The sequence below is a fragment of the Sciurus carolinensis genome, chromosome 6, assembly GCF_902686445.1.
Source record: "Sciurus carolinensis chromosome 6, mSciCar1.2, whole genome shotgun sequence".
In the NCBI taxonomy this organism is placed as follows: Eukaryota; Metazoa; Chordata; class Mammalia; order Rodentia; family Sciuridae; genus Sciurus; species Sciurus carolinensis.
Window position 1 is genome coordinate 68,921,155 of NC_062218.1, and position 24,574 is coordinate 68,945,728.

At 35.6% G+C, this 24,574-nt stretch overlaps 1 protein-coding gene across 4 annotated transcripts in view; it reads left to right on the forward strand.

Annotated features, from left to right (window-relative positions):
- The window catches only part of Vcan (versican), a 111,307-nt gene that overhangs the window by 38,556 nt on the left and 48,177 nt on the right, over positions 1-24,574 (forward strand). For 2 of the 4 annotated variants that reach the window (XM_047556009.1, XM_047556011.1), the window contains exons 6-7: positions 5,547-5,840; positions 12,006-14,996. In XM_047556009.1, coding sequence (XP_047411965.1) covers positions 5,547-5,840; positions 12,006-14,996 — 3,285 coding nt within the window. The remainder of the gene's footprint in view (positions 1-5,546; positions 5,841-12,005; positions 14,997-24,574) is intronic. The other 2 variants (XM_047556010.1, XM_047556012.1) reach the window with 1 other exon arrangement.

Below are 24,574 nucleotides of genomic sequence, written 5' to 3' on the forward strand. Positions count from 1 at the left end.
TTAAAAGTTACTTAGCGGTATATGTTAGTTGTTAACCAAACATGTACAGGTGATGGATTTTGTGATTCAGAAGATAATATGTATTAGTCTGTTAGTCCTTTCTGCTAAGATCTAAGACCTTCTGTATATAGATGTAGGCAGAGAGAGAGAGAGAAAGTCAACACTTCAAAGCTAATAATTATGTTGAATCATTATCACTATGCCATTGATATATTTGATACACTTTGATATAAGTAGTTTTATCATATGGGTATTGAGATGCTCATTTCATGTGATTTCTTCCAGCTCACTTATCACATCTGTAGGTAATTGCATACTCTTCTTACTTACATACCATTTCACTCAGATTGCAAGGAAATGTGAAACCATTCATACCTCCTGAACCTTGATAATGAAAACAAACCAAAAGGCCTGGGGCAAAGGAAATCATAATTAATTTATAAAACTGATGTTTGCATCAAACAGTTCAGTATAGTCCAGTTATAAGCACAGAATAAACTTGAACTTTTACAACACTACTTGAGAAATACACTCATCTAGAAAATTGTGGTGGTCTCTTAGGGTTGACTACCAGAGAGAGCAACCCATCAGCTGCAGCCTAGGACAGAACTGCATAATTATCTGTGATCAATTCCCTTTGGTGATTGCATGCAATTGTCAGTGGGAGAGAAAGATTGTATCTCTGTTTTCCTCTAGACTTGGGTTCCCTAATAATTTTGTTGAGTGACTCATGGGGATAAACTTGAGCTTTTAAACATTGTGTTGGTTTGTTTTCATCACTGTTTGCCATTTCAATGTGTCATTTTTTAGTCATCCCAGAAGCAGCTTTTCCACATAAAAATCAAAAGTACTGAGTCTTTTGTGACAAATAGTCACATTAATTTTTCTTTAATATTTCTACTGGTATTAATTTACATGATTAAGAATAATTTAGTTTATGGATTGCCATCACTATTAAAGTCTCACCCAGCAATGTCTTCTAGTTTCTTGTAGATCATCCCTGGAAAGTTGACGTAACAGAATTAATTCAAAGCTAGAAACATTTAACTTGAAATTTTGGAAAAATATGACTTAAAATACTGCAAATATGTTTTCTTTATGAATATGCAAATTGTTCTTTATGTGAAATCCCCTGTTCTGCTTTATGTACACACAAATATGAATATATATATACATATACTCCTCAATAAATTCTTATAAGTTGATATTTTATCTAAACTAATGTGCTATTTTGTATATATAAAAGATATTTTGTATATTTACTGATATTTTATTTACTCTCTTTAATTAGAGAAAGTGAAATTCTCTCTTGGGTAAATTATCACCTTCCAAATCTATGCTTTAGCTATAAATTTGATTAAGTATCTTTTCCATCTTGCTGTTTTGATGAGGCTACTTCTGCAACTTCATAGTAATTGAATTTTTGTCAAACTATACAAGACATTTGTTTTCTAAGAGGACTGATGTCCAGTGTATCTGAAATTACATTAAATTGTTTGATGCAAAAACTGAGATAGAACAAAACCTCATCCTATGCTCATTAAATATGCTTTTTCTCTCACAGAAAACTGTGCATTCACCCTCTAACTCTAATGTGGTACTGAGATAAAAGCTTGGAAGGAATTTTCATTGTTCACATCAGAGGCAAAAAGTTGCCTATAAGGTAGCCTCAGGGTGGGAGCTTATGCAGCTGGGCCAATTAGGTCATGTTGAGAGAGCACACGTCCCCAGTTGCTTTGCTTGACTTCTCATGTTTGCTGTGATCAATGGCTTTCTCTTTTGTCTTTGGTTCCTGACTTGGCTATGCCTCTAGACTTCAGATTTTATCTTTTGACACATCCTCATACTACTGTTTCTTTCAGAACCATGCCTGGATTTACTTTATTGTCACTAATTTACTTTATTTTCACTTAATTTCTGTCCAGTCTCATTCCATTATGCTATAAGTGGGAACATTTAATTTGACTTGTACACAATTCTTAATGATGGATTAAAAATTGAAAGTAGATCAGTAAAAACTTTGAGGATGTTGACAACTTGACTGCTCTTCCCAGTGTAAGGGTATTCAACACTTAGCCTAAAAGTTGTGTTTCTCTGGCAGGTATGATACTGAAAGAATTGTTTCTGTGATTTCTTATTGAGGAGAAATCTGCTGCTTTTATTGTTGGTACCTTGGCTTACCTTTTGTAAAGTGAGATTCTTTTTAAGACATGATTCCTTTGTATTTGGATTAAATTGCTATCTCAGACCTTGCTCAGGGTTTCCTTCTTTGCCCTATTTCCCTTTTTGCTCACTTGTTGTCTTTGACACAATCTTGGGAGGCAAGTGATCTCACGTACACTTGCCTTTATATTCTCCTGCTTTGATCCTGTTACCTGGTCCACTCACTCTGCTGCTGTCTTTAGCATATTTACCCAGAGGCTACCAGAAACTTAACACTGAGTTATGTCTATTGTAAATCAATTTAGAGTCCTCTTTTTGATTGATACATAGAGCAATGTCTTAGAGCAGTTCTCCCAACTATTCAATGAAACAGTTCCATGTACAGATGTCCTGGGGTTGATGTTTGCAAGTTGATACACAGACAGAAGTTTGGACATACAACTTATCACATTTGGTATGGATTCAGGATTAATTAGTAAGAAATCAAAGACACTGAGATAGTTCTATTATGTAAAGGCTTCACTGTATCATTAGGTTTTTTAGGTGAGCAAGGTAATGTTCATGCTAAACAATTAGGATTTTGGAAGATTTAGGTAGTAAATGTTGGAACAGAGTGAAAGTAGATGTTGTTATTTTATTTGTTCTCATTATTCTGAAATAAGGTGACAGTTATGCCCCATATGATGGCTGACCTCACATTGTCTTTGTAGATGAATTCTCTCATTCCTCACCTGGAAGTACACTCAACTGATCCAACTAAACCATTCTTTTTCCATTTGAGTTACATGAAACCTAATGGGGATGTCTCTTCCAGTATGTTTTTTCTTTTAAATTTTATTTGCAGTGTTTGAAAAATTCCTAAATATAAATGAAAAGGAAAACAAGTGCTCTGAGAATAACAACATTTAATCAAAGTAATAAAATCATTCTATAGGTATCAGAGAGATAAATGGAAATTGTACCCTTCAAAAATGAATTAAATTAATATTTTGATATAAAGTCAGATTTAATAAGAATTTCTACATGAGAAGTTCTATAAGTAGGCCGGTATTGGTTTAATAGTAAGGGAATTCTTTTCAACCCTCCTTCTTCTTTCCTTCAATACCCCAAACATGTTTGCTGCTTAAAACTGGGAGTCTAGTTTTCATGCTGTCATTTCTCATTAGCCCTTTGGTCTGGGCTTATTTGGAGAAGTTGATGTCCTCTCACAGTGCTGTTTGAACAGTGGAGTTTTGCTCAGTTAATGACATTTCTCTGCCTTGCTCACAGTCTGGCTGATCACTCTTGTTACTTAGGAGGAACAGTGGTTTGACTTTAAAGTGGAAGTGGCTAACAATGCAGGAGACCATGGTAACAATGCTGATATTCCCTTGTAATAGCAAGGCCAAGTATTCTACCTTTGGGGCACAAGTATTGGCATGCTGTTCTCTTGCACACTTGAATCCCTTTTAGTCCCAAAGCAAGTGTGAACAGATTGCTCAGGGTGTTCTTTTTCCATGTTTGAGCCAAGCAGGTCCATAAGAGATGATTTGCCTGTACCAGCAGAAACTGTTCAAAGCATTGCACAAGAGTTAATGTTACTTAATGTGCTATTGGGGGGAGTGGTAAAAGGAGACCTCATTTTTTAACAAGAGCTTGAAATGTCATTCATTTAACAAATATTATTGAGCACATACTATGTGACTGGTATTGTGGCTTTTATGCTTTTTAACATTTAATAGGGAGAGAGAGGTTGTAGGAGCAGGCATGGGGAACTTCTTGTGGATTTTTGGATTTGAGATTGATTCGTTGCCAGAGTAGATAATTAAACATAAAATCCTATTCCTACCTCTATTACTTCTTTCAGACAGGTAAAAGAACATTTTCTTTCTCTTCTTGCAAAAACTCTTATTAGGATTTGGTCTGTTTTCCTTAGTAGCAATTTTAAATTTAGAGAAAAACTGATATGTGTGCTTTGGATGTTTTCCCATGATTAATTTTTTTTCATAAAGTTATTACACAATGTAGAGTAATGGCACTCTTTGGTTTAAACATTTGCTTATTTCTGGCTTGAGTCCAGTGAAGATCCAAATCATGAGTGCTCTTTGTGTCCCTGTTGTCTAATATATCACAGAATCAGAGATCAACCACAGTGAGATGGAAATGGGACCTGCAGCTGCTATAATAATGGACTATGGATATTTCAGTGTCCTCTCTCATTTTTGGTCCCTCCTTGTGCCTGCTATTTTTGCTTAGGTGTTTTCTAATCCTACCTCTGTCTTTTGGCCACTTGTGCACATCTATGAAAAGCATCATTTCTTTTGAGTTGAATTTTTTTTTTGGCAAATTTGTAGACAAGTTATCTAAATAAAATTCCAACTTATCAAACTGTGAATCTTCCAGCATACTTTATTGTAACATGTTGATGATACTGACAAGTCCCTCTGCTAAATAATATGATGATAAACAAAGTAAATGTTCAGGTTTCCCCTGTTATTCAATTAGCAAACATGAATGTCTCTTGAATCTAGTTAGAGCCCCTGCTAGTATTTATTGGTGCCTTTGTGAAAATTAGAAAAAAGTGCCCCTTCTGTGTAGTTAGATTCTAAAAAGTATCCTGTCTGGGCAGAGCAAGTAGGAAAAAAGTCTTCTTCCAAAGGGGCTTGGGTTCTTTTGGCTGGCTGGGTGGTAGCTCATGTCAATACCCATACACCCTTGGCCTGTGCTGCCTTGTGGGTCACAGCCTGCCAAGCCAGCACAGCAGCCCTGAGCCTGGGACAGGAAGCAGGAAACAGTGTCTTGTTGCTTTTGTCCCTGTTTCTTCCTGCTTTCAAACATTTGGAAGTTTTCTTATTTGGTTCTTTGGTTTAATGGGAGTTAAACCATTCTAATGGGAGTGGCATGTGAAGAGTGGGGTCACAGGATTACTACTTGGTTTTAGGGTAAACAAAGTGAAATCACCCTGGTGTCAGAACAATGCAGTGTCCTCCTTCTGCCATAAAGTGTTATAAGTACATCACAGCCTCTTTCATTAAAAAGAAGACCCATTTCCTAGAATCCAAAGAACCACTTGGGAAGATTTTTTTATTTTAAGGAGTTTATTATCAAATGAATATTTCTATGACCTATGGGAACACACACACACACACACACACACACACACACACATATACACACAAACACAGACTCAGTCATATGCATAGAACAAAACTTTTCTGATGTGTTATTTTTATTATATATCACTAATAATTATGGCAAAATATCCATTCTGTTTTCTCTTCTACCCTGTCAGAAGCTGCTACCTTGCTCTGAAAAAAGTATCACTGCCCCCTGCCTGTGCTTATCCAAACAGGAAAGAAATGAATAGTAAACCTAAGGGTTTTTCCCCCTTCTTCTTATTCCAGGTGATGTGTTCCACATCACTGCTCCCAATAAATTCACCTTTGAGGAGGCTGAAGAAGAGTGTGAAAACCAGGATGCCAGGCTGGCGACGGTGGGCGAACTCCAGGCGGCTTGGAGGAACGGCTTTGACCAGTGTGATTATGGGTGGCTGTCGGATGCCAGCGTGCGCCATCCTGTGACTGTGGCCAGGGCCCAGTGTGGAGGTGGTCTACTTGGGGTGAGAACCCTGTATCGTTTTGAGAACCAGACAGGCTTCCCTCCCCCTGATAGCAGATTTGATGCCTACTGCTTTAAACGTAAGTGTTTGATATCTTCTTAAATATTACAGATTAAAAAAATGCTTCAAAGACTTGCACAGACATTCAACTAGCCATTGGAATGGATTCCATGTCTTGCAGTATGTGTACAGAATGGAAACAGTTCAGTGGCTTTCAGAAGCAAGTATTCTGAACAGCAGCAATATGACTAAAACAAGAGAACATTTGACAAATGGATTTTTAGAGGGGATGGGGGAATATCTGGTTAAGGTCTTAACTTTGTGTGTTGTACCAGAAATCACAGAACATATTTCTGAGTAGTTATTTTATGTTAATTTAAGTCCTTAAATACAGTTTTATTGTTGGTGCTATAATGCAGAGACCAACAATGACTGAGTGAAATCCTTGAATTCTGTTTATTTTGTCTTATTTGATATCACCCTTTCTTTGAAATGGTAGAGAATTTAAATTTCAGTAATTGCAGGTGAGTAATTGGAGCTGACATGGATCATCATAATGTTCAATTTGCACTTAAAAATGAACCATACTGTCAGTAAAAGTATCTCTGTATCTCATTATTTCAAGTAATGGAATATGTGCCTTTTAATGATTAATTCTATATTGAACTAATTGAAGTATAGTATATCCTCTTTGTAACAAGTAAAGCAAATAGACTATCTTTAGTTAGATTTACTACTTAAAATTAGTTTTATGTAACATTTTTCAATATTCATGATATAAATACATCAAGATTTCAGAAGCCCTTAAATTATTTTGACAACATTAATAACATGACATAGTATTATATTTGTAGAATGCTTAAATGAACAAGAAAGTACCCTGGAAGCTAACTGTAATATTTACTGTAGGGTTTATATTATGCTAGCCAAACAACAAATGAATGCCCAGAGTTTTTGGTGACTTGGGTATGGTCCGACAAAGTTATATTATATTGAAATATCATAATTTTTTACTAAATTGCCAATGTATCTTGTTATAGCAATATTTAACAACAACGAGTAGAAAACACAGTAGGCTATTTATGTAATTGGTTCCTAAACTATAAAATACAGATGTATTCATCAATGCAAAAGTCAGAGTTGTAATGTCAAGTAGTCGACAGAACAGATGTTAGTTCAATGGAAAGTTTTCATTCCACATACTTCTGTGTCCCAGCAAGATGCCTCTGCTTGCATCTCTTCCTCTGGACTCAACTTTCTGAGTGTTAAAGCCATGTGTTGTGTATTAGCTTGATACAAGACGGCTGATCCACGGAAGGCCATTAAAAATATGAGCTTTTGTTTTCAGACCCTAAAACAAAAGAAAGTCTTTCCTGATCGTTTTCAGGAAAACAACAATAACAGAAACCTTATTGTAAAAGTAGATAGATACATATTCTTTGAGGTTGCAGTTGTAAAACAATGATTTTTAGGCAATCAGGCTCTAATATCAGCTTTGTATGAAGTAACTGATGTGATAAAGGAACAAAATCAAATTATGTGTGGGAGGGAAGGGAAAGGCTAATATAGGGGAGGAGCAAATCATCCAGATGACCTTACCCGGTTCATTTTTTCTGTGCTTTATAAAACTGACACTAGAAAACTTTTAAATAACATATTTTCTTCTCAAGGGCAAAACTAAAATCAAAGAAGTAGCAAAGAGTAGCAAAGAATTCATCCTGATGTATTTTAAATTATTTATTTAAATGAAAAATTCACATGAATCTATAAGTGAGATATTTAGATTTAAATAGATTAATCAACTATTAAAATCTACATAAAATATTTAATATGTTTGAAGGTTTAGTTCTATTTTTTCTTTCTAATTCATTTAAATTTATAGGACTTATAAATTGAATGGATCTTAATTGGGTTCTTTTCTCCCTAGACTGGAGTCCAGATCCTTGTTTATTTTCTCTTTGCCCAAGAAAATTCAGCTATAACATGAAAGCCTTCCTCAAAATATACAGTCCACAGCTTCCTCAAATTTCTAACACATTATTTAAGAATTCTTAGTATTTTTAAAGACTTTAAGAAACAATCTCAAGATGACCAATGTCCACTTTTCCCACATAGTCCAGTAGTGACTAAATTCTGTAGGGTAACATTCGTAAGAGTCATATAGTCCTAATAATGAATTCAGTGACGTATAACTGACTGGTTAAGTAGCGGAATTTGGAAGTATGCCCATAGATTTCTCATTCGCTTTTATCAAATATGGAAAGTATTTTTTAAACCATGTGGTGAATGAACATTCTAAGTCTTTCTTTGCTGTAATTCCCTTTTCTTTATAAGTCAGAATAGTACGCTTACAATAACTGATAATAAATATAGTTAGAATTTATTTTGGTCAAATATATTTGAACAGGTTAATGAATGTCTTTGTGAAGTTTTGCTATTTTCCCTTCATGATTAAACTAGACCATCAACTTTTTATTTTTCTTTGACCTCAGATTTAAGTCAGTTCTGTGAAAGTTAGAAAGTAATATAGGTCTTTAAGAGTTTACTCCATATATCCCCAAATTTAAATGAATCAAAACCACCCAACTAATGAAAATCTACATTGTATACTGTTAAGATCTCCAGGAGAGGGAGAAAGGTGTGTTTCCTAGAAAAGTCGTTCTAAGATTTAACCACCATTGCCCTCAGATAGTTTTTCTAAGTATTGAAGAGTTTGAACAGTAGAGTTTGAATCCTTATTTCCCTGTTAAGTTGGAGACCAGTATCTAAGTAATTTCTAATGAACACAATTGCTTAATTGTCCCTCACCAACTTCTCTAACTGTAATAATTTCCCTGCTTTAAAATGTGAATTTCTAAACCCCCATCATCATATGCTCTTGTTTTGATTCTTCGTTGCGTTTCACATCCCTCTGATTAAGTCTGGAATTAGAAATAGTGGTCTAGAGCAGACTAAATTAGCTCCTGCCACTTTATGTACTATTTTATATATCTGTTTACATTTAAAATTGACTTGCTTTTCCAACCTATGGTCACTTCACTATCTTTTTTTGTGCCCTCAGTCATAATCTGTCCTTAGGTGCCAATGCTAATCCTTCCCTAATTTGTATTTCAAAAATGATTCCTGTCTACTGGATTTGACTCAGTTAACATTCAGTCAATCATGAAACTTTGAACAGATAGTTGAAACTTTAATTTCACTGTTTCGATTTTGAGACTTTCCTCACTGTGAACCCAAGGTCAACCTATCGAATATCCCCTCCATCTGTGACCTTTTCCCATGTTTATTTGTATTTATGTGTATCAAATTTAATACAGAAGAACAAATTTAAAATTAGTCATTTCTCCATAATGTAGACAGTGTGGGATAGGAGTCAAATCAACTATCATGCTGCTAATAGGGGTTTTATATTTTATTAGGAAAATCTGCCTCATGTCTTGTAACAGAAGCACAGAGAAGATAGTCCATAGGACATAAAATACCATAAGTACTGTGATATAAAACATCTGTGTGGCAGACAGCTGCAAAGGTTGGAAGGGAACTGTTGTGGGAACAGAACTATGCTGATTTTTGTTGGCTTCCTCAATAACGAAGTTGAAGGAGCACTGGTAGTTTTCCAAGACCGAAACATCTCCATGTGAATGCACCTTCTGGGAGAGGGGAGATACTTTTAGAGTACTCTAGAGTTGTGTTTTCATCTTTATAATAGTCATCAGTAACACAGTGATATTTATTCTTAAGATTTCTCTGTAGGTATTTGTGCTCTTAGAAAATTATTTCCTCTTTTGGAATGACTGCAACAAATGGCACAGATAACCAGATCCACTGAGCTATGATCGAAGTCAGCTGTTAAGTTGATGAACAAGCCACCCAACCCCAAAAGGAAGTCTGAGGTTTTCCATTCTGAGTGTAGAATTAATTAACTTAATTGTAAGCAGACTTTCTTAAATGGGGCTCTAAAATGATCAAAAATCCTTTTTTTTTTTTTTAATCTGAAACCAAAATCACATAAACCCTGGCTTTGTAAGGCAGAGATGTATTGCTATCATTTTACTAGACAACAAGGCTAGATGACGGCAAGAGCAAGCTGTACAGTAGTAATTAACAATGACATATGTTTATTCAGTTTTTAAATCTGAGTCCATTTTTAAAATACTATAAAAATATTTTCACAGCATTATAGAGGGTTGCTAGCAGAGAGCTTGTGTTGGAATGTAGGAAGACCTGATTCACAAGCCTTTTCTTTGGTCCCAAAGCAATATCACCTTCTTTTAAGTTAATTTCATCAGCCATGGAAATGTGCAGAGGGAAAAGGTAAAATTAGCTTTTTTTGTTGTTATTAATAATAACATGATTAGATTTTCTCTAATATGTAGTTTTGTGAAAGATTATATTATGTTTCCATGGGAACTTTCTCTGTACATATTTTTTTACTATTTCCCCAAAGAATGCTGTTATAAGACAAACATGATATTTGGCAGTGAATGAGGTAACGGTTATGAAATTTCAGAGGATAGAGAATTGAATTAAAAGAAATAGTCAACCACATTTTGGGTCTTTAAGTTGTTCTTGTCAATCAAAGTAGACCAATACTTTTTTCAGGAAATGAAGGCAGAAAGAGCTTTTCCTAAAAATGGGGAGGGAAAAAAAGATTAACTTATTTTCAAAGACTCCATTATTTTTTGTTTGTTTGTTTGTTTGTCTAATTTTGTTTTAACAAGAGGATAAATAGTGACATGATTTAGAGGGCATTTACATGCACAACAATGTAATTTGTTACCAAGTTTTCTTTATAAAAATTGATGATTCTGGGCTGTAAAATGATTTGGGGCATGACGATAGCTAATAACAGTCCATGCCAGACAAAAAATAAGGAACATATTACTTCACTATTCTGATTACTATAAAATCACATCATTTTATCATTAAGTTTTGACAGAAAGAACAGAGCTAAAAAGTACCTTTGTTTTTCAAGAGGTTCTGATTGTGGATTATTAAAAAGAAGATACAAGATATTATAGATTCTGCAGATATTATAGCTATTATCAGGGAGAATAAGCATTACCTGTACAAGAAGTTTTATGTCTTACAGGATATAGTAAAATAACAATTATGAGTTTCCTTAGAATAGTTCCTCCTGAATTCAGTAACAACTAATTTTGAGTTTCAAAAACACTGATTTTAAAAAAGCAGAATAATTATATGCTAGGTTGTTGCAGTTTACTTGTGTTGAGGAGTTTTGTTTACAATAGTCATATTAATGCACAATTTAAATTTCTTTAAACAGTCTAGTCATTCTCTGTCAATGTGGAGACATTATAACATGACTTTTTATGATGACACTTTATTTTATATTGCCTGGGTCCATCCTTTCTGATGCTCAGTGTTGTTCCAGTGACCTGTAATTATGGACATAAAATACTTCATGTGAGCACTGTACCTCCTGTAAGTTTGTGTTTTATGTTAAACTAAGAGTAGGACCAAGACCCTGAAGAAGTTCAAACATAGTGTATGGAACATAGAACACAATGTAGAACAACACATGCCAACCAGCCTCTGCCAGACACATTTTGTAACTTGTTAGAAACAAATCTACAGAGTTGGAAAGGAAGATGAAGACAAATGTCCAACACCTGGAATCAAGTGAAGATTGGTACTAAAAAGTTTAATATCCTGTTTTCATGAAAGTCTCCACATTATGGACAATGTAATGGTTTGTAACTCAGTTGCGTTTGATGTGGCTTTTTTGTTGTTTTGCAGTTTGAGACACTCCCTCTCCCCTGAGAGCTATGCAGTTTGAGAAGGAGGGAGGGTGTGGAGAAAGCTAGTGGCAGGGCACAGTAGCCTCCAGAATCATAGTGTCAAGTTCTCCCACCAAGCTTTAAGGTGCTGTTGCTATTTGTGATAGAAAAGTTCCTGTCACCTCCAGAGTCTGCATTTACACTGTTTTGGACTTCTCCTTATATTGAAACCATATAATGTTCATTTTCCTTAATTAAGAACAGGCATTCATACCTGTGGGTAAAAGCAGTTACCCTTATAATATAAAATGACTTACCCTTTTCTAGCCAGTAGCTGTTTAATTATCTGTCTTTGGGTAAAGTATAATTTTTAGACTCCTTCCCATCACTAAATATTTTGGGTTCATCTGAAAATACACAGCACATTTAACAGACACTGGACATACAGCCTTTTTTTTTTTTTAGTGACTTGTCTAATCGACTCTTTGAAATTATTTTTCTAGCTAAACAGAATATATCAGAGTCTACAACCATCGAATTGAATATCCTCGCAGAAACTGCATCACCCAGTTTATCCAAAGAACCACAAATGGTACTCGACAGAACTACACCAGTCATCCCTTTAGTCACCAAATTACCTAGCATTACAAAAAAGTTCCCTCCTGTAGGAAATATAGTCAATTTTGAACAGAAAGCCACTACCCAACCTCAGGTGATCACAGATAGATTAGCCACTGTGTCACACATGCCTGTTGGGAGTGCTGAGAAGCCTTGGGATATGGACTACTATTCACCTTCTGCTTCAGGACCACTTGGAAAGCCAGACATATCTGAAATTAAGGAAGACATGCACCAAAGTACAACTGTTATCTCCCAGCATGCTACTGATTCATGGGATGGTGTCATGGAAGATATACAAACAAAAGAATCTGTTACACAGATTGAGCAAATAGAAGTGGGTCCTTTAGTAACATCTATGGAAATCTCAAAGCATACTCCTTCCAAGGAATGGTTTGTAACCAAAACACCATTTATATCCACAAAAATGACCCCAGAATCCAAAACAGAAGAGAAAACAGTAAGCTCCATTCCTGATTTGGTGAGCACAAGTCACTATGGATTCACTTTGGGAGAAGAAGACGGCGAAGACAGAACACTTACAGTTAGGTCTGATCAGGGTACCTTGGTCCTTAGCCAAATACCTGAAGTCATTACAGTATCAAAGACTTCAGAAGACACCACTCACTCTCAGTTAGAGGAGTTGGAGTCAATCTCAGCATCTACAACTATTTCCCCTGTAACAATGCCTGACGATGATAAATCTTTGATGGACAACGGGGAAGAGAAACAAACAAATGGTAGGATAACTGAAGATCTATTTAGCCAATCTCTGTCTACTGCACCTTTCCCATCACAGAATCTTACAGCAGTAGAATTGTTCCCTTATTCTGGTGATAAAATATTAGTAGAAGGAATATCTACAGTTATTTATCCCTCACCACAAACAGAAATGACACAAGGAACAGAAAGAACAGAAACACCAAGGCCAGAGATGGGAACAAGTCCTCATATAGATGTTGGAATACAGGAAAAGTCCACCAAAGATCCATTTATAGGTAAAACAGAGGAAGAAGACTTCTCTGGAATGAAACTCTCTACATCACCTTCAGATCAAACTCATTTTACACAGTCTTCTATGGAAATGACCACATCTTTTGACTCCCCAGCATTGACAACAATGAAGCCAAGTGTGAAGGCGACAGAAGCAAGAGATGTTGAGGAAGACAGTATGACAACTCTGGTTGGATTAGGAACAGATGGCTATCAAGATACTGCCAAGTATGAGGAAGATATTACCACAGCACATTTGACCCACAGTACTTTAAGTGTGGAGGTGGTCACTGTATCAAAGTGGTCATGGGATGAAGATAATGCAACATCAAAACCTTTACAGTTCCCAGAACACACACGCTCTCCAGAATTGCCCCCTGTCTTACTCACCACTATGGGAGCAAATGGAAAGGATAAAGAAATCCCAAGTTTTACTCAAGATGGAGCAGATGAATTTTCTCTTATTCCAGATAGTGTTCAAAGGCCAGTAGAAAAGTTCACAGATCATGGAAAATTCACAGTTAAATTTCAGCCAACTACATCAATTGGCATAACAGAAAAGTCAACTTTTAGAGCTTCACCAACTGAAGAAAGAGTTCCGTCTACCACAAGCACAGGAGAACAAGTTCATGCAACCACAGAAGGAAGTGCCTTGGATGAAGAAGAAGATAGAGACGTCTCTACGTCAGTACCTACTCTCTCCCCATTTGTACACACTTCAGATATAGAAGGATTGGCATTTGTTAATTATAGTACCACCCAGGAGCCTACTACCTATGTAGACACTTCCTATACCATTCCTCTCTCTGTAATTCCCAAGACAGAATGGGGAGTGTTAGTACCTTCTGTTCCATCAGAAGGTGAAGTTCTAGGTGAGCCCTCTCAAGACATACGTGTTATTGAACAGATTCGTCCAGAAGCAACTATATCTCCTGAAACTTTGAGAACAACAGAAGTCTCACAGAAAACAAGTCAGGAAGAATTCCCCTGGGATGAGCAAACTACAGGGAAACCTGCTCTCAGTTCTACAACAAGGATGCCCAAGGAGGCAACCACATCATTGGATGAAGAGGGTGATGGATCAGCATCTACAGTCTCTGAAGACAGAGTGGGAACAGGTTTTGAGAGAGTCCCAATTTTAGAAACAACTCCATTTGGAAAAACTGAGCACGATATGTCTTATCCACCTGGTGCTGTAACTGAGCATAAAGCAGAAACAGATGAAATGGTAACACTAATACCCACCATCAGGCCTAAAGTATTTTTAACTCCAGAACCTGAAGAAAAATATGAAGCAGAAGGTAGTAGTACAACAGAATTTGTATCACCTTTGAGTCCTCTGAGCACCCGTGTTACCCAGTTTATAGAGGAAGCCACTACTGAGAAAAGGGAGAAAACCTCTCTAGATTTTATTGATTTAGGCTCAGGATTATTCGAAAAGCCCAAAGTCACAGATCTTACAGAATTTTCAACAGTCAAAGCCTTGGTTCCAAGCGACATCCCCATTGCCTTCAGTCCAGTAGACAGACTTTACACAAGCCCAGCATTCAAGCCATCTACAGCATTCACTGAGAAACCACTTCTCATTGACAGGGACCTTGGCGAGAAAACAACCGGCGACATGGTACTCATTGCACAATCAACATCTCATGTTCCTCCCACCACCCTTGTTGATATCGTAGCTAAGGAAACAGAAACTGATATTGATAGAGAGTATTTCACCACGTCAAGTATTCCTTCTACACAGCCAACAAGACCACCCACTGTGGAAGGCAAAGAGGCCTTCAGACCTCACCCATTTTCTACTCCACAACCCCCGGAGGGGACAAAATTCCACCCTGATGTAAATGTTTATATTATTGAGGTCAGAGAAAATAAGACAGGTAAGTCTTTGATTTCTAGACATGCCTTTCAAGGCAATCAGCATTTTATCTTGAAAGTTACTTTTGGGAAAAATTAATCAACATACCAAATGCTGCCATTAGAAGATAACTGGAGTGTGAAAAAAAATGTATTAGCTTCATATATTTGTACAAGAATTGGAAGAATATGTTAAGCAATTTGGAAGAATGTTAGATGCAATTTTTTTTTTAAAGTCATAAGAAGCCCTGCTTTACCATCTAATATAACCAAATCATCACTGTTACATCACTTCAGAACATGCAGAACAAAATGTTTTAATTTCAGTGTCTTTCCATACATTACTACTCAAGTGTAGCACTAGACTGTGTTAACATTCCATTGGTCTGTAACTATTAACCCTTGGTACTTACAATGTGGACAGCTAAAACATTTTTGCATATCCCTAGGGTTGACAGAAAGATCCTACCGGTTGGTTTTGGTTTTTCTCTTCCATGATTTTGCAGGTTTATTATGGAACTTGTCGGGTGGGTAATAGGTCTATAGTTTAAATATATTTTCATGCAAATCCAACATATTTTTAACTCATTGTGTTTAATGCCTTGATGCATTGTTTTTAGTATCTCAATGCCGCGCTATTAAGAATGCAGTCAAGCTCATTCTAGACATTGTTCTAAATCATTGTATCTAATGGAATTTCAGATGATGGATATGTAAACAGGGCCTTTGTTTCCAAACACCAGTTGTAATACTGTTTATATTATTATTTAACTGTTTCATCTCTAGGAATGTTTGCAGTTCCTTCTATTCCAAATCAAATATTTTAGCTGTCTGAAAGAATTCTTAAATGCTGTTTCTTTATAATGATTAATACTTGCAATTGTCATTATCAAATGTGACTTATTCTTGCCTAATTTGGTAATTGGCTAATTCTTTATATTTGGTAAGTTGGGTTGAGAATACATAGTACATGCATCAATGAGTCATCGAGTTTGTTGATGGCTCCATCAATAGAGGAATTCAAGCTTGTCTCTTTTCAATTTAGAAGCTGAGATCACTGATTTTAATAAGTTGTTCTTTTCTAATTTTAATTTAAGAATTAAATGAATGAACATTCATTTTTCCTTGACCTGGCTTTGAGAAGCCATACTGCAAGGATATCTTTTTGGCAGGTTTCTCATGATTAGAATACTCCCTTTGGGTGCCGTTTTTCAGAAGTGATGTCTTCTCTAGAGTGCTCAGGAGCACACCTGTTGGAAACAGACAGGTAGCTCTATTTTTAGGTTAGTTAACATCCACTGTGTAAATGATGTTTTAGTCAGTTTTTTCACTGCTGTGGTTAAATGATCTGACCAGTACAATTATAGAGGAGGAGGAAAGGTTTATTTGAGGGCTCACTGTTTCAGAGGTCTTGGTCCATAAAGGCCTGCTCCATTCCTGGGGCTCCCTCGAGGGGAGGCAGAACATCATGGTGGAAGTGTGTGGCAGAGAGAAGCAACTCACATCATCAGGAAGCGGGGAGAGAGAGTCTCCAGTCTCCAGATACAAAATAAATACCCCAAAGCCACATCCCAATTCCAATCTCCTCCAGTCATGCCCTACCACTTCAGTTAATCCCACCAGGAATTAATTGACTGATTGGGTTAAGATTCTTACAAACCAATCATTTCTCCTCTGAACCTTCCTGCATTGTCTCACATGTGATTTTTTGGGGTTATCTCACATCCAAATCATAACAGATGGAAACTTCATAGTTTCTATAAACTTTGGCTATCCAGAATTTTCTCAGTATAAAACTGTTTGCATAGCAGTGAATAGTTGATAAAAGAACATATCCCCTCTTGCTGAATTTGATCTCTACTTCTCTGCAGTTTAAAGAAGCTGGGATTGGAGTATGGTTTTCTTGCTAATGGTGCTGTTTCTTGGAAACCATTACATATTTCCTATCTTCTACATTCCTTTCTGTCTCTCAGAGCTGAGTAGGAAAGAGAAGTTACTAAGAAGTAGGAGTGATGACTGCCATTAGCAGGTTTAGAAAAGGGACAGAAAGGTATAACTGTGAAAAAAAAAAAGTGAAAAAAAACAAGGAGTAAATTACTGACAATACATAATTTGAGAATTTTGCAAAGTACTTGAGCAACTTATTATGTAGAGGTTTTCCTCAATTTATATTTCTCTGTTAGTTTAAATATTGAGTTGAAGTGAATAATATAAAATGCAGTAAAGATGTTCTGTGTCTACCAATTCTTCTAAATGGGAAATTATGCATTGTTAGGACAATCAAATTACAAAATGGAACAAGCTAAGTTGAGAATACATAGCGCCCTAGGTTACCCTAGGAGAGTTGGCGGTCATTAGGAAAAACAAAAACAAAACACTTAAGTTTATAAGTGGTTACTCAAAACAGAGGATCTGAGTAACCTAGCCCTGAAACAGTTTATACTGAGGGTGTAGTTATATGTGAGTTATGGACTTAAATTCAGCCAGACCTGGGAGATATGAATAGATTTTTTTTCCTCCTATGTTTTTTATAACATGGATCTCAGCTCCTTCTTCCAACTATGTTTGTTTTGATACTTGGTCAGAAAACTCTGTGGAATATTTGGATACCTCCATCAGGTGGGGTTTCAGTGTGTGTATAAGAGTATGTGTGGGGAGTTATGTTATCTATGGAGCAGTCTATCGTCTCTAGTTTATATATTCTATACATGCTGTCCTTAAGAATAAAACCATTGTTTATTGTCTTCATAAAACAATGAGGTTTACTCAGGCCCAACTACTCACTTATACTTATATAATTTGTTTTCAATGAGAAATTCAATTTTCCAACATTTTGAACTTTGGCAAGAGAAAACCCTAAAGCCCATGTTCAATTAATGAGTTCTGAGGCAGGTGCATGCATTAATAAGGGAAAGTGCATATATGCCTGGAAAACTGACCTTTTTATGTATCAAGGCACATTTTTCCAGACTGGAAAATCCTTGATGCATGTATAAACTTGTATAAATCTATTCCTCTGAATAGAATTGACCTTTACATATACTGTGTATCTAAGTAAGCAAAAATACCACCCATGCTACTCTACCAAGGCATTCATAATTTTTTGCTACTCTCAGCAAGTCATATAAATCTTGATTTCTTTTTTTAATGCTATGAAACAAAACATGCTACTCAGGACATGCTTATGTTATATTTGCTCAAGTGGATCTTAATAGCAACTTAAGGGTGCTGTGGCTGGAGGGCAACTGGTTAGCAGTTAAAAAAATCTGAAGGAACTTTTCAGCTCATTAAAGTTTTATGAGCTGAAAAATGCTATGGGGTGTGTTTAACAGTGGTTCAGGGGATACTGAAAACTTGACTCCTGTCTATTTCAGGAGTAATTTGCACACCTGCATTTTGAAAAATTGTTGAAAGGTTTTCTTTGTGAATACATATAAAGGCTACAGAACTTGAAGGTGTAGGAAGAGTTTCAATTCTAGAATTTTTTTAAAACACTACACTAAGTCATTTGAAATGCTACAAGTTAATGTAACAGAACTGTAATTGTTTTTAAAAACTGATATACTGGAATCTTTAAGTTAAAGAATAATTTGGAAATCTGGACATTAAATACCAATATTACTAGGCAAGTACTCATAGTTATAACCTTAAAATAGGCAGCTTATTAGTATTTCTATATAAACAAGTTCATATATGCTACTATGTGTCAGGCCTCCTTGATGTTGTCTTGTTACATTTTCTTTTTACTGGTTTTATTATTTATATCTATCCAAATGTAAGATGAGTATAAAGCCAAAATTAAACTAAAATAGTATACAGATTAAAATGCTGAAAAATTTACTAGTGAAATGCTTTTATAGGTTAATTAAATTTTAAGAAAGATAATTTTTGGTATCAAGATTAGAATTCAGTTTGTTCAGTTTCCTAATGGAGAATTATTATACATTATTGTTTTTATCATTCAGCATTAACTCCATTCTGATTAATCATATTTTTCATTAATTAAGTTGATAGATGTAAATAAAGCTAAAGGATTATTTTCTGAATATTGTGGTGCTGTGGAGAAGGTAAGAATAAGGAATGCTGGCCCTGAGAGCAAGAGATACCTGGTCAAATACCAATATTTATTTGATTATTGATTACACAGTTATTGATTTTCAGAAGGTAATGTTTATATAAGATAATTTCATGACTTTAAAAAATGTCTTAGTTTTCATTGTTAAAGAATTTTATAGCAAAATTACTTGGAGTTTTTAAATTAGAAAATTAGATGCCATTCTTCAAATAGTATCTTATGAGGGCCTCCATACCTTGATACAAGGGTAGCTGTGTTGGTTAACCCTGAGGGTCCCTTCCTTGGGACCTCCTTCTCATCTCCTGTGGCAGTTTCTAGACTAGTATATACCTCAGACCCACAACTGGAAAGAAAATAACATCATCTAGATGATTCAAAATAAAGCAGAAACAATTATTAATTTCTGAATGAATTGAATTTTTTAAGGAAAATGTTTTAAAAATTGGTTTATCAATACCTTATCTCACATAATGATAATTATTTATTAATATTTACTCTTATATATTTATTAATGTATACCTTTATTTAATATTTAATTTATTTAATTAATATTTACCTTTATTTAGCATGGTGCTAAATAAAGCCAATTAAGCAAAGGTAGTTTCAATCATATTTATGCCTGTGTGTCATCAAAATAGTGTATAACATTTCAGAGCTTTGTGTGTATGTAGAACTAAATGATCCTCACACTTGCACTTAGGGCTTTATATTGTCAGACCACCTTATCCACATAGTATCACTTTTAAATATCAGATAAATTGTGAGATAGCTAAGGAAAACTAATGGGCAAACATGGACACACTATGTCTAATGCTTGTGCTATGGGTCCAGTAGCTGTGGCTCTCTTTTGAGCATTTTTTTAGTGAAGTGATTCTCTCCTCTCATTAACAGAACAAAAAATGACCCTTCTCTGTATTGGTTCAGGTACTTCCCTGTCCATCAGTTCCTGAAAGAGCATAGATTCTGGAAGGACTAATTTCTCAGTAGCATTCTTTAGGTTTGTTAAGAGTATATAATTTAGATTTGGTTAATGTTAATATGACAAGATATCTTCAATGGCAAGAAAATAGCATGCTGTAGTTGATGCTATTCAGTTCTGCCATTCTTGGCTGCTGCTTTCCTGCAGAATTTTGGAGTATATCCCTATAAGTAGAGGTATTGGTGTCTGCACTGTATGCATTGGTGGCTCCCTTTGCTGAGCTCCACTTGTGGCTACTACCAGAGAAGCACATTATTTTTTCCCTAAAGGGCATTAGGATAGCTTATTCCATTACTCATTGACTGCCACAGTCTAGAAAGTGATAGAGTTCTTCTTCAATTATTCAAATAATGAGAAGAGAACTTTATCTTCCCTTCTTTCCAATAGTGCGATGGGGAAAAGAATTGACCTGTTTCTAAATTATTACTGAAGTTAATAGTGTACTATAGACAATCCTTGTAGACGAAATGGTTTTTATATATAACACATACATGCACATACAGACCCATACACAGAGAATTTCAATTTTCAAACTGCTCTGTGTATTTTTTTTTAACTTACTAAACTTGAGGAAAACCTTTAAACAATTCAAAGTGTTTTCCTCTAGAGATCCAAAAGAAACTTTGCTGTCTCCTTCCTAAAATGAATAAATGCTTTCTGAAATTGGCATGGCAATAGCAACTTACCATTACTAGAACTACTACCAAGGAAGAGGTATTATCCAAAAACAGATACCACATAGATACTATTAGGAGCTACACTGAGAAAGATGCACACATCATCTTATAGCAGAGTATAGTCGATCAAGAATTATCTTCAGGTAAAGCTACAATATGCCTGGTCCTTTGACAGATATTAAAGGGTAGAGGGAGGAAAAAAATAAATAAACCATAGACTCTGCTCCCAAGCCTTTCAGTACATATTGGGGAAAATATTAACATAATCAAATATTGTGGTGTAGAAACATATAATTACACATTATGTAATACAGTATGACCCACTATAAATAACAGAGGAGGTCAGCAAAGGAAGGAATCAGGCAAGAAGTAAAGGAATATTTCAAAAGAAGGAAGAGATTTAAGCCAGTCCTCATTGGAGTGGTAGATTAAAAACAAGTTTCTGGAATCCATTTATTTGCAATTGCTTCTCAATCTAGGCTCCCCACTAGGGCTAAGAAACACCTAGTGTAACCACCATTTTTCTAAATAGGACAACAATCACAAAGGGAGTGGCCAGCTTCAGAAACTGAATGCCTTATTAGGATTTACCCAAAAACCTATACATTGAAACCTTAGATATTCAGCCAGTTTTCACAAGAAGGAGTGTCCTTCAGTTCTTCTGTGCTTCAGTGATTATTACATTTTGATAAAGATAGCATCTTCTGCAAGTGAGTTGAACTTTTAAAATATATTCCCACAAGGTATCCTGGTTCAGAATTATGCACTTGCAAACTTAAACGGCATAAAAGTACTTTCCAAGAGTGTCTACATACTCTTAAAGTTGACTTAAAGGTTTATGACTTCTTAACTCAAGTGAATGTTGAGTCAGCAGAATTACAGGTCAGGTACTCCAAGTTGCAGAATCTGAATTCAGTTTCTGCTTATTTGCAATATAGATCCAGAAATTTACTAATTTTCCTGTCAGAATATTTTTACTAGAAGATGTATATAATAACTACTCCTAAATAGAATATTTTCTAAACTTTGACCCATGTTCTTTCTCCAAATCACAGGGGTTATGAAACAGAAAATGTATATATTTATATTTGTATACCTGTTTAATGTACATATGCAAATGTTTGTTTATATGTATACCTAAGTATCATGTATTTTTATCATTTACATAACAGTTAATCACAATGTACTAACTATGCTAGAACTGGAGTTTTTGAAGTACACACTAATATTCTGAATGAACATGGGGAGGTAGTCAATTTGTTCTGTAGGATCCATGGAAGAGGTAATTGAAGTATTAGAACCTTTGGAAAGAGATTTGGATTCATGGTCAACGTTCTCATTTGGGATCTATTTGGTCTTGATAAATTGAACCCTCTATAGGTCTCATCTGTATCATAATATCACATCCTTTCAAGATTGCTTCATGTACAGGCTTTCTCTGAGCACTGTCCCCATGCAGGCTCCTGGGGTAGGCACATCACACGTGTAGTATTCCTAAAGTGAGTGAGGCACCAGGCATGGTACTTGGCACAAGGGAACTGCTTAGAATAAATGAACCCCTCTCAACTTCAGGAATCATTGTTTTCCCAAACTTCTAAACGTAGGAAGTATAGCTTGTTTTGTACTGAATAGGTAAAAGTTAAACTACTTCAAAATTCAAGATGATTTATGTCCCAGGAAGCTCAGGATAATCGTACTTGGTATCAGTCAAGCTTGACTGAAAGAGCATGTTAAAATTTTAATCCTCTGTGGTTCCTCTTAGTTTAGGGTGATGCTGCTTTGTGTACAGAAAAAAAGTATCTAGGGCTCTTATTTAAAACTTCAATGTAGTATTGATTCTGCTGGACCTAAGAGTAGAATTCATTAAGCTTTCTGTTCGTGTGTGTGTGTGAAAATTGGGCCTATGATTTTAACTAACTGCCAATTTTTTTTGTCTAAAAAAAAAAAAAAGATATTTTTTCACAATTCTTTACAAGTGTGTCCAGGTGTTGGGCCTGGCCCCTTCTTGCTTATTCATAGACTGCATGGCCATTCCCTGCTGTCTTTTTGTTGTTGTCAAGGAAACCCCCAGTTCTCTACACAGGGATTACATTCTTCTTTCTTAAAAGCTCTTGGATCATTCATTTGTGCAATGAATAAAAAATGTATTCACAGGTCCAGACAGTGTTCAGAACTGTTTGGGGGGAGGGGTGTAGCTAGAGAGATGTACATGGTGAGAGGAGCAATAGGGATAAAAGGAAAGGAAAAAGAATGCTTTCTGAGATTGCATTTTAATAAGGCAAAGCTGAAAATTTTGTTTTTAAGAAGATGTTGATTATTTTTATTGGTTTGGAAAATGTATAGCATTACTCCTCAGCAAGACCTATTCTTCACATACAAAAATAGTTGTTTGTGAAGAGACTTCATTTCTAGACCAATTCCAGGGTTGCAGAAGATGCTATCTTTATCAAAATGTAATAATCACTGAAGCAGGGGTAGAGGTGTTTTAGTGAAAACTGGTGTATATTTTTTCATTTGCATTTAAGTATTTTGAATTTTTTAAAGCATAACAGAGGTGATAGAAAATATAATTTTTTTTAAACTAGGCATCACATGGACAACTGAGAACCTATTTAATTGCATTAAAATGCTGTTCTTTAGAGAGTGCTGGTATTATATTTTAGTATGAGTCATGATGGAGAAGCATCTATTGGCAAGAAGACAAGGATATAGTATTCCTAAAAACAGTGAATTGATCCTTTGGAGGAAAATAAATTGTGGAGAGCCTTCTAAATACTTGCTATAAAGATCAGGATAATTTATACAGTCTCTCTCCATAATTAATTTAAAGTATAAATTGAAATATTTTAAGCCAAGAATAATCTATGGAGTGAAGGGAAAAGTTTAATTGAAGTACTTTGTCACTGTGGTGTGTCCAAATTGTTTGCACAGAGGTAAAATCAGTATACACTAAGCCACCTTAACTGGCTTTTAGTGACTTCATCTATTCACATTGTAACAGTCTTCTTGATTCTCATGAGAGCAGTTTAGTTACTTTGACCTTATGCTGTGAAAGTTTGGTTTTACTGAGATGAGAACGGGAAAAGTAAATATAATAATGTGTAATTCTGGAGAACATGCTGGAGTAGAATACAGTCATCATTTCCCTATTGAAAATCTACTTTCTCTACTTTATTGGGAATCTAGTTTACTATCCACAGATAAAAATTCTCAGCCTATCTCCTAACACTCACCTCTAGAATATGTTTAAGAAGTTTGTTGAAATACAGGCAATCGATCAAGACGTTATGTGACTGGGCAAAAGAAAATAGCAATGTATTGCTTAGTTGGGAAGGCAACTTGAAGTAATTATTAAGCAAGGGAGTATGTAATAAAAAGGCCAATGCTTGCTTTGAACAGAATTTTAGAGACTGATATGAAATAAATTAAGAAGTATCTTTGGCAGGTAAAGTCTCATAAATTATCTCAGAGGCAACTCAGTGTGCTCACCTGCTCCTGTAGCATCCATTTTGTTTCCCAGGGGGGCCCAGGGTCAGGCCAGCCAGGCACCAGCTGCTGACCACCCATGATGCCACTATGTGGGATGGTTTGAGGAGCAACAGGAAATCACCTAGTGCCTAGATATTGCCCACATTGCTTCTCAAACCCAGTTATATATCAGGATTATCAAGGAGCCTCCAAATAAAAATAACCACAGCCCCATCCCCATTAGACACTCAGAATCTGATTTTCTAATGGTGGAGCTAAGATATTTGTTTTTTTGTTTCCCTTCTTGCTCTGTGTGTGTGTGTGTGTGTGTGTGTGTGTGTATGTGTGTGTTTTATGTACCAGGTATTTGTATTTTAAAATCTATCTCATGTGACTTTGATG